We start from the raw sequence: 14888 nt of genomic DNA on the forward strand, positions 1-14888 counted from the left end.
AGGCAATTTGTCTCTATTTGCCTGGAGCCACTGAGAAAGAGAGGCAGGAATAGGAGCAGGAAATGGAATGTGTGGCAATTGCCTCCTTGAAAAACTGCCTCCTTGGCCATGAAACCAGAACTAGATGATGCCCAGCCACCAGGACTGAACATTTGATCAAAGATTCTGCAGAAGAATCCTGATCAAAATGGGGAAAATGTAGAACAGAATTTCACATTCTCATGGACTCCAGACTTTCTGGAGCCATGGAGCCTAGATGAACCCCTGAAACTACTGCATTGAGATAATCTTTAAACCTTAAACCAAACACATCCCCTGAAGCCTTCTTAAAACAAAAACAGTATTTTAGATTAACTAGGAAAAATTGTCTGCTTTGAGCATTAGACTCATTGAAGAATGATCTATATGAGACAGAAGTGACGACAACAACTTGAAAAATTCGATAGGAACTTTAGAGGACAATGAGATTATGTCAATGATGGAGGACCAACTCAGAAAAGGAGGGTGATTATGGATACACAACTCAAAAAATGTAATCAATATCTCTGAATTCTTCAAGCAGAAATGGTTGAATAGGCACAAGGTTCACATTCCAGCTTGGCAACTTGCTAACTATGTGACACTGGGAAAGTTTCTTAACTTTTCAGTGCCTTAATTTCCTCCTCAGGAAACCCGGGATAATGATATTATCTACTTCATGGTATTGTTGTGGTAATTACGTACGTCAGGATTCCTAAAGTGCATAGAATAGCGCCAGGCATTTAGTAAAGGCTGTGAGAGATTTCGTTGAATCGAAAATTACATAAAAACAGAAACAAAATTTACACTAGAACATCTTCAAATTCATATTCTCAGTGTTAAACCCACTACACCCACTTAGCAATCACAAAAAAAAAGAACACCTAATTGCCCCAGAGAAATATGAGACAACATTGGAAAGGCAGATAATGATATAAAAGCTTACTTTCAACAAGTAGGTCCTTCTGGGATTAGCACTTTTCTCAGAGCCAACTTCACAGCCTTGTTTCTCAGGGTGTAAATCAAAGGATTAAGGGAAGGGGTAACAATATTACTCAACACCTGAACCACAGTATCCAGCCACGGGCTGGAAGCAGGCCGCAGATAAATGAGCACCACCGGGCCATAGAAGAGCAGGACGGAGGTCAGGTGGGCACTGCAGTTTGAGAAGGCTCTGTGCCTGCCTTCTGATGAGCTGATTCTCAATATTGAGATAACAATGCGAGTATAAGAAGTGAGGACAAGAAGGAAACACATGAGAGCAACAACACCTACATTGGTGAAACTCACCGTCTGAGCCAGAGAAGTATCGGCACAGGCTAGGGACAGCATCATGGGGATATCACAGGAGAAATTGTTCACCTCATTGGGGCCACAGTAGGGTAACTTAAAGACAAGGAATGTGAGGACAGAGGCGTGCACACAGCTCCCCAACCAGGTTCCCAGAGTCAAGATGGCGCACACCCGGTGGCTCATGATGACCGTGTATCGCAAGGGGTGGCAGATGGCTGCAAAGCGGTCATAGGCCATCACAGTGTACAGAAAACACTCAGTGCAGCCCAGGAAATGGTAAAAGAAGAGCTGAGTTGCACAGCCCTGGAAGGAGATGGTGTGGCTGTGTCCCATTAGGCAGAGCATCATTTTGGGAGAACTCACTGAAGGGAAAAATATGTCAAACACTGACAGGTTTCCCAGGAAGAAATACATGGGGGTGTGGAGGTTAGGGGAAGAGAGGATGGCCAGAAGAATGAGCAGGTTCCCCACGAGAGTGAGAAGGTACAAGCCCAGGAATAAAACAAAAAGCACATTTTCCATCCCTTCCGCATGAGGGATTCCCATCAGGAGGAACTCAGTAACTGCAGTGTGATTCCTCATCTTCATGACCACTTAGTCCTGGAAGATCAAAGAAGGACCTCACTGAGTTGAGTACCTTCGTAGAACCCGCTGGAACTGATCATACCTCTGTACTGTGCAGAAACTTAAATAAGAGCCCATCCAATTCAGTTGTTAATTCATGAGTGGCATTAGGTAAGCCATATAATTGTTCTGCATTTGTTTCCTCATAAGTAAAATGTGGGGATAACACTCTAGGCAGTATAGAATAGAGGACAGAGAATAAACTATACCGTCAGATACATCTGAGCTTAAATCCTGTGTCTGCCCCTTACTCTGTGGCTTCAGATAATACTAATAAAATGTCTAAATCTCCTCTGTGCCTGTGTAAATAGTGGTAATCTCTTTCATGATTCTTGTGAAGATTAATGCTTTAATATGTATAAAATGCCCTGTGTAATGTTTGTCCTCTCTACACTTGTTAAAAATTCATTCAAGATATTATTCTGATTTTAATGGGCCTTTATTTCACATATTTCTCTTAGTTTGGGTTGGTATATTTTCATTGTGTCTGGGATAACCTATTGAATCCAGTAATCTGCAAAACTTCTTTCTTACTCACCAGCTGGAACAACTGACAATGAGTATATAGTAGTAGGCATATAATAAAGCAAAATAGAAAAAGAATATTCAATGTAGGAAAAAGCGACAGACAAGTACCAATATTAAAAATAACCATGTTCTTTCAATACAAAATTTAGTCTCTCAATAGCAATTACACTTGCAATGTTTCTGAATAGGTGCAATTATCATCATGGTTTTTGAGGTTAGGCTTCCTTTACCTGGGAATATCTTAAGAAAACGTCATGGGGTCAGCTAAGATAATATCAGTCCACACTCCAATAGATCCAGTTCACGTATTCATCCACTCTCCTCTAGTGCATACAACCTATCCAAAGATGAGGGGAACATGAGAAGAAAGTGCTATAGAGAAAAGGTGCTTACAAAGTGGAAACATGGCTGACACAGGCTGAGAGCCAGACCCCGATCCACCCCATCACTGTCTCTTTTGCCTTTAGATGCTGTGGAACAGGAAGACCAATCTCTGGGGCCGTAATACCTGAACACTTGTCTTTGCTAGACACAGTCACTCAGGCCTGAAAAATGTAGACCCAGCCGGGCCTCTGGCCCCTGAGTGTAGGAGCAGCAACCGACTCCTTAAGAGAGACTAAGTATCTTGACTATTCCTTTGGGATCCTCTCCTGTAGGGGCCATAACTAGAAAGTCTGCAGAACAGAGGGACCAATTAGATTGGAGGCTTTCTTTTCTTTTCTCCTTCTCCCCATTTCATTTATAACTCCATGTTGTTCCAAAATAAATTTAGCTTTTTAGTGAATATGCAAACTGTGGCACAAGCCGGCTGGTGGTCAAGGATGCCTGTTTCTCTGAAGGAGTTAAATAGATATCGGAGTGAAGTAGAGTGGGTTTCTCAATTGGGAGGCGATATGTACTGGACAGCCTTTAATAACCTTTTAATGCCAACTATCTTAATCAATGTTGCTGTATGGTGAATACCCATCTTTGGATATGACTTAAAGCAGTTCATTAAGTGGAAAGGCAGGAGCTGAAGAAAGAGTGCTATATAAGAAGCTACAATAGGTAGAAAGAAATACCAGAATTGTTTTCATGCCCTGAAATATTTGATGGTATTTCTGCAATATTTTCATCAGTACAATAATTTATTTCTCTTTTCCTATTATTCAAAACCATGGAGGTATAGTCAACCTGTTCCACTGGGGGAAATATTCCTACCCTCTTACTTTCTCTCTGGATCTATCATACATGACTACAAAACATATCCTATAGATTATTGTTCTTTGTGTTAATTATAAGGATGTCTTTGTAATTTAAAATGATATTTGGATAGCAGTCTCCAAAATAGCCTTTTCTGATTTCTCATATAATATTTATGAAAAGACGGAAATCAGACAATACCTGGGAATGCTAATATATACTAGTGACAACTCAATTACTGTCAAACTTTGGAAGGATATTCCCTAATTATAAAGCTTACAGAGCTAACTTGTGAATAAATGTCAGCGGCTGATACTCAAAGGTATTGAGAGCAGAAACACAAAGAGATATTTTTACAACAACGCTCATTGCAGTACTAGTCACAGTCACCTAAAAGTGGAAGCAGCCTCATGTCCATCAATAGATGAGAATAGATTTAAAAAATGTAGCATATACATACATTGAAACATTACTCAGCCATAAGGAATAATGAAGTCTTGATATATGCTACAACATGAAAGAACTTTGAAAACCATACATTGAGGGAAATATGTCAGTCACAAAAGGACAAATATTTTAAGATCCCACTTATTTGAAATATCCAGAATAGGCAAGTGTATAAAATCAAACCTGCTGGCATTGAGTAGATTTTGACTCATAGGCCTATGTTTATTAGTGGTTACCAGGGGCGAGAAGAACCGAGGAGGAAAGGGGGGACTCCTTGCTTAGGACACTGAGCCTCTTTCTGTTAAAAAAAAAAAAAAAAAAATTTTTTTTTTTTTTAAGGGTACTGGAAAAGTGGGAAATGGATAGTGGTGATGGCTGCACAACATGATGAATACAACTGATGTCACTGAATTGAACACGTGAAGAATGTTGAAATGGCAAAGGCGTTGTTACACATATCTTTACCACAATGAAAAAAGTCATTGGCTGGCGAATGCAATTTTCCGGAGATCATGTCACACTAAAAGTGGAGCACATGAAGTTACATTTCTTACTCAAGGCCCACATCCAGTAAGTGTTGGAATAAAGATAAAATAAAAATAGCATGTATTTTCTTCAACTAGCTTTATCTGTTGGTTACTAACCCCAGAAGTATGCACTTTACAGTGTAATTTTGAAATGAGAATCTTTGGTTTTCAAGGAGTTTTTGAACATAATCGGTGTTTGGAAAAAATTGAAAGGTGAATGAGTTATAGCTTTTGGCACAATCTATACATAGCCCTTAAAACCTGACATGAAAGCTTGTTCCCACAATAAATGGTATGTTGCAGCTGACTTGTAAAATAAAGACCCTAGAATTTATTTATTTTTTAAGTTTGCCTTGGACCTCTTTTCCTATATTTTTGTCTTTCTAAATTTCTTTAGACAGGTGTCTATTTCATAATTCTAATATGTGAACCAGGTCTTAGAAAGCATTGAAGGTGATGGGAATAAGCACAAATAAGCCTATGCTGAATGTAGAGAAAAGCAGAACCAGAAGAGTTATAAATTCAAAGTTGAATGGAGAAGAATATAGAACCAGGAACAAACAGAGTGACAAAGAAAAACTTATGGACAGTAGATTCCATTGAGGTAGAAGAGAAATCTAGTGGGAAAATGGAAATAGAGATGTGGAACACAAGGAGGTTATATTCAGAGTGGGGTTATTCATGTTTGATATTTCAGGAGTGGGCCAAATAGAGTGATGGTAAACATAATAGCAGGATCCAGAGAATAACCCTGGGTTGGGAACTTGAAATTAAGTAGAGGTAAGTACACCTTAGATAGAGATTTGAGGTTAGGGTGATGTATAGGTCATCACTGAAGACTTTAAATTACCTAACATTGGAGTGGAGCTTGAGTTGGAGGAAGAATTTTTTTTTTTTCTACCAAAGGCTTTAGTCATGTTTAGGCATGGCTATGGGAATAGCTGATGAAAAAGAAAGAAGATAGAGGAGCTAGATGTACTTCCAAGTAAGAAAAGTTTCTGCAGAAGATTCAAACTTGATACTCTGTAGGTAGTCTTTGGATTATAGATTTACATTTTCTGTTAAATTAGGTGCAACATTTAAAAATTGGGAAGCTTTACATAAACATCTATAAATCTTCATTATTTGAAATATCAGAGGCACGATATAGCAACTCCCACTTCTGGTCTTTTTCTGTATAAAGAACTTTCAGCTGAAACAAATACAAATTTGCTGAAAGGGTTAGCATACTTTCAGTTAAGACAAGAAATTGTAGGTAACATTCTAAAGCAAGTACATATGTACATGTCTGATTTACAATAAAATATAAGAGAGTTACATTAATTAGTGTATGATAGGCTATGTCATAACAACTAAATACAAAATTTAAATGGTTAAAGGCAACAAATATTTATTCATAGTCATGAACAGTCCTAAATGAGATGGAAAATTCTTCAGGGCAGCTGTACTTCAGGTGAAGATTAGGAAATAAAGGCTGTTTCAATAGCTTCGAATGTCTCGATGTCAGAGGGAGTAAGATGAGGACACTCGGGATGATATTATGAGCTATCCATGAGGTAGCTCCCTTCAGAGAGTTTGCATCACTTCACCCCACATTCCATTAGTCACAACGCAATAACGTGATTCTGGCACTATTGACATGAAATCTGGGAAACACTATCTTTACCTAGGAAAGAAAAATTAAACGGGATATGGTATACCTGTAGCATTGTCTCTGCCCCAAAAGATCTTGCAGAAGACAAATATGAAGGACAAGGAGGGAGGCCACTATGAATGAAGCATAGGACAGTTTGAACATGTAAGAAAGTACAGAACTTAGGGATGGAGTTAGGGGAGGACTTTTACTTTTGGTTATGATTGATAATAGCCAGGATGGGATGCATGGTGGGATTAAGGAGGCCTAAGGCTTCATGTCCCTAAATGTCTGCCAGTTTGTCATACTGTGGAGACTTGCATGTGGCTGTGATGCTGGAAGCTATGCCATTGGCATTCAAATACCAGCTGCGTCACCCATGGAGAACAGATTTCAGCTGTGCTTCCAGACTAAGACCAGGAAGAAGGACTGGCAGTCTACTTCTGAAAAGACTTAGCCAGCAAAAACCTTATGAATAGCAGTGGAACATTGTTTGATATAGTGCCAGAAGATGAAACCCTCAGGTTGTAAGGCACTCAAAAGACGACTGGGGAAGAGCTGCCTCCTCAAAGCAGAGTTAACCTTAATGATGTAGATGGAGTAAAGCTTTCAAAACCTTCATTTGCTGATGTGGCATGAGTCAAAATGAGAAGCAATAGCTGGAAACATCCACTAATAATCGAAAAGTGGAGTGTAGGAAGTATGAATCTAGAAAAATTGGAAGTCATCAAAAATGAAATGAAACTCATAAACATTGATACCCTAGGCATTAGTGAGCTGAAATTGACTGCTATTGGCCAATCTTTTGAACTGGACAATAGCATGGTCTACTATGCCAGGAATGACAACTTGAAGAGGAATAGCGTTGCATTCATCTTCAAAAAGAATGTTTTGAGATCTATCCTGAAGTACAATGCTGTCAGTGATAGGATAATGTCCATATGCCTGGAAGGAAGACCAGTTAATACGACTAGAACTCAAATTTACTCAACAACCACTAAGGCAAAAGATGAAGAAATCAAAAATTTTTACCAACTTCTGCAGTCTGAAATTGATCAAACATGCAATCAGGATGTGTTGATAATTACTGGAGATTGGAACACAAAAGTTGAAAACAAAGAAGAAATATCAGTATTGGAAAATATGGCCAAAGTGATAGAAACGATGCCAGAGACCACATGATAGAATCTTGTAAGATCCATGACATCTTCATTACAAATACCTTTTTCACCAACATAAACGGTGACTATACACATGGACCTCACCAGATGGAATACACAGGAATCAAATCAATAACATCTGTGAAAAGAGGTGATGGAAAACCTCAACATCATCAAACAGAACAAGGCCATGGGAAGACTGGAACAGACCATCGATTTCTCATACGCAAGTTCAAGTTGAAACTGAAGGAAATTAGAATAAGTCAACGAGAGCCAAAGTACAACCTTGAGTATATCCCACCTGAATTTAGAGACCATCTCAAGAACAGATTTGACAGGTTGAACATTACTGACTGAAGACTAGACAAGTTGTGGAATGACATCAAGCACATCATACGTGAAGAATGCAAGGAGTTATTAAAAAGACAGGAAAGAAAGAAAAGACCAGAAGAGGTGTCAGAAGAGACTCTGAAACTTGCTCTTGAACATCGAGTAGCTAAAGCAAAAGGAAGAAATATTGAACTAAAAGATATGAATAGAAGATTTCAAAGGGTGGATCAAGAAGACAAAGTAAAGTATTATAATGACATGTGCAAAGACCTGGGGATGGAAAACCAACAGGGAAGAACACGCTCTGCATTTCTCAAGACGAAAGAAGTGAAGAAAAAATTCAAAACTTGAGGTGCAATACTGAAAGGGTCTATGGGGAAAATATTAAATGACTCAGGAAGCATGAAAAGAAGATGGAAGGAGTACACAGAGTCACTATACGAATCGTACTGAAGGAAGAGATCCAAGCTACAGCGAAGGCATTGGTGAAAAACAAGTCTCCAAAACAGACAGAATATCGATTGAGATGTTTCAAGAAATGGATGCAGTGCTGGAAGTACTCACTTGTCCATGTCAAGAAATTTGGAAGACAGCTACCTGGCCAACCTACTGGAAGAGATCCATATTTATGCCTATTTCCAAGAAAGGTGATCCAACTGAATGGCGAAATTGTCGAACGATATCACTATTATCACAAGCAAGTAAAATTTTGCTGAAGATCATTCAAAAGCAGCTGCAGCAGTATATAGACAGAGAGCTGCCAGAAATTCAAGCCGGATTCAGAAGCAGAAACCAAACCAGGGAAATCACTGGTGATGTCAGATGGATCCTGGCTGAAAGCAGAGAATACCAGAAAGATGTTTTCTTCTGTTTTATTGACTATGCAAAGGCATTCGACTACGTGGATTAGAACAAATTATGCATAACATTACAAAGAATGGGAATTCCAGAACACTTAATTGTGCTCATGATGAACCTGTCCATAGACCAAGAAGCCAGTCATTTGAACAGAACAAGGGGATACTGCATGGCTTAAAGTCAGGAAAGCGTGCATCAGGGTTGTATCCTTTCACTATACCTATTCAATCTGTATGCTGAGCAAATAATGCAAGAAGCTGGACTATGTGAGGAAGAATGGGGGGTATCAGGAATGGAGGAAGACTGGTTAACAACCTGTGATATGCAGATGATACAACCTTGCTTGCTGAAAGTGAAGAGGACTTAAAGCACTTACTGACAAATATCAACAACTAAAGCCTTCAGTATGGATTACTCCTCAACATAAAGAAAACAAATATCCTCACAAGTTGACCAATAAGCGACATCATGATAAACAGGGAAAAGACTGAAGTTATCAAAGACGTCATTTTACTTGTCTCCACAAACTACACCCGTGGAAGCAGCAGTCAAGAAATCAAAAAATACATTGCATCCGGCAAATCTGTTACAAAAGTGTTGAAAAGCAAAGATGTCTCCTTGAAGACTGAGGTGCACCAGACCCAAGCCATGGTGTTTTCAATCGCCTCCTGTGCATGTGAAAGCTGGACGGTCAATAAGGAAGAATGAAGAAGAACTGACACCTTTGAATTGTGTTGGCAAAGAATATTGAATATACCATGGACTGCCAAAAGAACAAATAAATCTGCCTTGGAAGAAGTACAACCAGAATGTTCCTTAGAAGAAAGGGTGGCGAGACTACATCTCGCATCTTCGGACATGTTATCAGAACGGATCAGACCCTGTAGAAGAACGTCATGCTTGGTAAAGCAGAGGGTCAGCAAAAAAGAGAAAGACCCTCAATGAGATAGATTGACATAGTGGCTCCAACAATGGGCTTAAGCATAACAACAATTTTAAGGATGGTGCAGGTCTGGGCAGTGTTTTCTACTGTTATACATAGGGTCATTATGAGTCAGAACTGACTTGATGGTACCTAACAACTACAACAAGGCTTTATGCAGGTGGTTTTAGAGGCTTAGCAAGACTAGGAGAAAAACAGCTCAGCCTGTGAAGTACTGAGGTTAACAGAAGCTGAAATCCCTAGAATGTGTCAAAGACCAGGTGATTGTGAAAGATAGAAATTTTCCCTTTCATGAATAGACATCATGCAGAACAATTTTATGCATGTTGCTAAAAGTATCAGTTTAACTCTAATGTTATTTACAGAAAAGAGTACAGTCTTGAAAACAGTTGAAGTTTCGAATACTCTTGGGGAAAGAAAACCTATTTGTCCTTACATTCAGCAAAATTTTGCTAATGATTACTGAAAAAGGAAGAAAATAAGAGAAAATTTTTACACTGCTGATAAAGAGGAACAAATGGCTGAGATTCTTATATTACAAATCAACACTTGCAGATTGAGAGAGGATAAGTAATCTAGCTTATGAGCTCCTTCAACGTCATTTTAATCAGCGACAGACCTTTCATAGTGAGTTTAGTTTCATTTATTGCGCTTAATTCATTAATAGGTTGAAATTCAATCTAAACATGAAAAATATGAAAGTAATATCTTATTAAAGAAACAGAAAGAATTAGGTTTTTTTTTTTCCATTTTCTTTAAATGAATAATGTACATATATAACCAAAACCAAATCTGTTGCCGTCAAGGTGATTCCGATTCATAGCAAGCTTATAGGACAGAGTAGAACTGCCCCATCGGGTTTTTCAAGGAGTGGCTAGTGGATTCAAACTGCTGACCTTTTAGTTAGCAGTCAAGCTCTTAACCAACGCACCTGCAGGGCCATTCCATACATACATACCGATATATACATATACATACACATACGCGTAAGAGATCTAGTGGTAGGTCAGGAAGGAACTCTCTAAATATTACCAATAGTAAGCTTCCTACACCCTGGTACTGAAAATGGGCAAGTTACCTACCAAAACTAAGGTGAAATACACCCGCAATTGAGACTCCATGAAGAGGAAGTAAATTTTCTAATAATACCTTTCTATATTGGGACGTTATATTAAAGTTGAGATGATCTAGTGTGATACTAGTCATACTTTATACAATCTTTCTTAATTAAATTGTCCATAAGGATGTTCAAAACTTGTCATCACAACAGAATCCAATAATATGAAAATAAATTTTAATAAAACATTATAATTAGTAGAAATCCTGAATAATTGTGAATGCAGTTAGGGATTATTTAAGAGAGAGAGAAAACAAGAAAGCATGGCCTTAGCATAAATTGACCACTGATCACAAATTCACATTGAGGAAGAAGGAAGAGTAAGAACATATAAGTTCATTTCTCTCCATCATTGTCTAGCCCCAAGTGCCATCCAATACTATGCATCCTCCTATACCCACACTTCTCCATCAATGTGACTTTCTACAACTCTTTGGAGACAGCTCTTAATATGCAACACAGCTGGATAGCTGGAGATAAGGGAGAAAAGAGAGAAAACATCTGTAAATAATGTACTATAGGTGACAAAAAGCAGAGAGCCAGGGTCTGTAGTAACAGGAAAAAGAAGTCACTAGAAAGAATAGGTGTGGAGGAGAAAGGAGTTGGTCGAGGTGAAAAAGAATGCACATCTAGAAATCCAATAGTAAAATTTAAAGACTTCATTTCTCCTCAATGAGCGTATGTGTTAATAATGTCTATGCTCCAAATTAAATATTATCAAGTTTTAGAAGGCTAAAACTACTGTTCTATGATAAATCATAGAACAATAAATAAGAGACAAGTCGTAAAGCTTAAAAAATTCTAATTAAGAAACCTAAAGTTATTGTTTACATTTGAAGGCATTAAAATAAGAGAAGTTGACTACTGAAGAGTTAAACAGAAATTAAATTCCCACCTTGGAATCAAGTTAATTTAAGTATATTAATGAGTCTATTAAAAAACCTAGAAAAATTATTAAATATTCATAGGAGAGGAATTATGGGAATTTCTAAATTTATATGTCATGAGGGAAAATAGAAAGAAAAGATTGATAAAGTTGACTACATAAAAAGTAGAGACTTCTATAAATAAAATATCACAAATGACACAAAAGGATAAATTAAAAATTGAGGGAAAATGCAACACATGAGAAGAAGGTAATATTCTAAATCTATGAAGAACACAAAATAATAACATAACTAATACGGAAAAAGAACAATGACTGATTGATATTAAAGAAGATACTCAAATAAATATGTGAAACATATCCTGCCTCATTTGAAATGAAAATGTTTACTCAAACAGCAGTTATTAGTTTAACAAGTTTTAGGCCAGTGCTTTACATAAATAAATAAATAAATAAATAAAAGAAGGGGAAAATATATTACTAAGAGTGATTATAGGCAATTCTGTAAAGTATTTTGGCAATGTGTATAAAAAGACAAGGAAAAAAAAAAAAAAACCCTCATATTCCTTGACCCAGTAGTACCACAAATGTTCAGAGCAGCAGTATTCTCAGTAGCCAAAAGGTAGAAACAACTCAAATGTCTATCAATGGATGAGTGGATAAACAAAATGTGGTATACTCATACAATAGAATGTTATATGGATATAAACAAGGAGTAAAATACTGATACATGATACAAAATGAATGAACTTTCAAAACATTATGGCTGAGTTAAAGACTATATATATATATTTACATGAATGTCCAGAGTAGGCAAATCTATAGAGACAGACAGCAGATTAGTGCTATCATAGGTCTGAGGGACAGGAACAGAGGCAGGTGATAGCTAAAGGGCATGTGGTTTCTCTTTGTGATGATGAAAATATCTGAAAATTGTGGTGATTTATGCACATATTTGTGAATATACTAAAGACTATTTAATTTTACATCCCAAATGAGTGAATTTTTTGTTGTATGAATTACAGAGCCTTTTTAAAATTACAGCAATTGAAATACATGAAACAATGTTAAAACAAGATATCATATATATAAAATATGATCACTATATAATTCTTCTCAACATGTATATATATGTAGATAAATAAGATTTATATTTCTATCCATCTATCTATATACACATACGCATAGATAGATGATATAGATATAGATATGGTTAGAGACATAGATGAAAAAAATTCTAAACAGACAGACCCTGGAGCCTAGTTCCAATTTAGTAACTAATAAGAGAGCCAAAAGGTGAAAATAACCCAAATGCCCATCAACAGATGAATGAATAAACAAAATGTGGTACATTCGTACAAGGGAATACTACTATCCAGGAGGAGAAACAAAGTCTTGACACATGCTACATATGAATGGAGCTTGAAGAAATTATGTTGAGTGAAATAAGTCAATCACAAAATGATAAACATTGTATGACCTCATTTATATAAAAAGACAAGAGAAGGCAAATGTGTAGAGACCAAAGTTTATCAGTGGTTACCAGGAGTGGGAGTGAGGGGAAAAGGAGGCGTTAATGGTGATGGAAACATCACATTGGTTAAGGGTAGAGTTGCACAGCCAATTATTGTAATTGCTGTCAATACTTTATACATCTGAAAAAGTTGAACTGGCAAAAATTGTGTGATACATATATTTTCAACAACAACAAAAAAGTAGCTGCTAGGTTGCTTATATACAACCAAAATCTCATGGGTTTTGGTCTGGAGATTTCGGGTCATGGTTTCACGGGACATCTCAGTTAACTGGCCTATTAACACTTTTAGTGCCCTCTTCTACCGCCTAGCTTCTTAGATAGTGCCTGGGGTCTTAAAATCTTGCAAGCAGCCATCCAAGGCAGGGCAATTGGTCTCTATTTGCCTGAAGCCACAGACAAGAAAAGTCAGGAATAGGAGAAGGAAATGGAATGTGTGGCTAATTGCCTCCATGAACAACTTCCTCCTTGGCCATGAGACCAGAAGAATTAGATGGTGCCCTGTTACCAGGAATGAACATTTGATCAAAAATTCTACAGAAGAATCCTGATCAAAAGGGGGAAAATGCAGAACAGAATTTCACATGCTCATGGACTCCAGACTTTCTGCAGCCATGGAGGCTAGATGAACCCCTGAAACTATTGCCTCGAGATAATCTTTAAACCTTAAACCAAAAACATCTCCTGAAAGTCTTCTTAAAACCAAACAATAATTTAGATTAACTAATTAAAAAATGTCTGCCTTGAGCACTAAACTCATTTAAGAACTATATGGGATAGAAATGATAGAAACAACTTGAAAGATTAGATAGGAACTTTAGAGGATAGTGAGTTTATGTCAATGACAGAGGAACAACTCAGAAAAGGAGGGTGAGAATGGTTATGCAACTCAAAGAAGGTAATCAATATCTCTGAATTATACAACTAGAAATGATTGAATAGGCATATGTTTTGATGTGTATATTCGCAATAATGGCAACAAAATAAATTTTTAAAAAAGAGGTAGAAAAAAGGCAAAATATTAATAATGTTTATCTTTGGGTGATGGGATTAATGAGTGATTTTTATTCACTTTACATTTTTGCAGTTTCCTAAATTTCTTCAAAGCTATTTATTTATACTATAAAAAATCATTATGGTTTTTAAAGGACCTGAATTTTGGATTTCAAATTTAGTCCTTGACTTAATGAATGGAATTCTGCAATCCTTCTTAAAGAATTCGTACCACTGTCATAAAGAAAGAATTCAAGTCATCTAGAATATAACCCCTTTACTAAATATATGTTGGTAGATATATGAATAACACCTGGATTTTAAAATGTAAGGGATTTTCTTCATATCAGACTCTAAAACAACCCTCTATCATGATATAGACTACAAAATGAGAGAAACAGAACAAATTTAGTTAACTACAATTTTTTTTTCTTAGTAAGTTGGAGAAGAATCCATATAAATAGAAAAGATTGTTCCTGGAAGAAGTATTTATGCTACAATTTCTGTAATGCAGACGCAGCATGTGTACAAGGGTAAGACCCAAGGTCCACACTCCAGCCTGGCAACTTTCTAACTCTGTGACTCTGGGAAAGTCTCTTAACTTTTCAATGCCTTAATTTCCTCCTTGGAAAAATTGGACTAATAGTATTACTTACTTCATAGGATTGTTGTGGTAATTACATATGCCAAGATTTGTAAAGTACATAGCACAGTGCCAGGCATGTAGCAAGCACTATGAGAGATTTTGTTAAACAAAAATTATATAAATGTAAAAACAAAATTCACACTAGAACTTATTCAGCTTCATATTTTGA

General features: G+C 37.0%; 1 protein-coding gene across 1 annotated transcript; it reads right to left on the reverse strand.

The window, feature by feature from the left end:
- Positions 1 to 966: 966 nt before the first annotated feature.
- Positions 967 to 1939, reverse strand: LOC100670365 (olfactory receptor 10D3-like). Its single transcript, XM_003418290.4, has one exon. It carries the CDS (start codon positions 1897 to 1899, stop codon positions 967 to 969), a length of 933 nt encoding a protein of 310 aa, XP_003418338.4. The 5' UTR covers positions 1900 to 1939.
- Positions 1940 to 14888: the final 12949 nt, after the last annotated feature.

Source organism: Loxodonta africana, chromosome 15 (genome assembly GCF_030014295.1).
Source record: "Loxodonta africana isolate mLoxAfr1 chromosome 15, mLoxAfr1.hap2, whole genome shotgun sequence".
Lineage (NCBI taxonomy): Eukaryota > Metazoa > Chordata > Mammalia > Proboscidea > Elephantidae > Loxodonta > Loxodonta africana.

Coding starts and splice junctions, on each gene's coding strand:
- LOC100670365 (XM_003418290.4), bottom strand. CDS start 1,899: ATGAAGATGAGGAATCACACTGCAGTTACTGAGTTCCTCCTGATGGGA.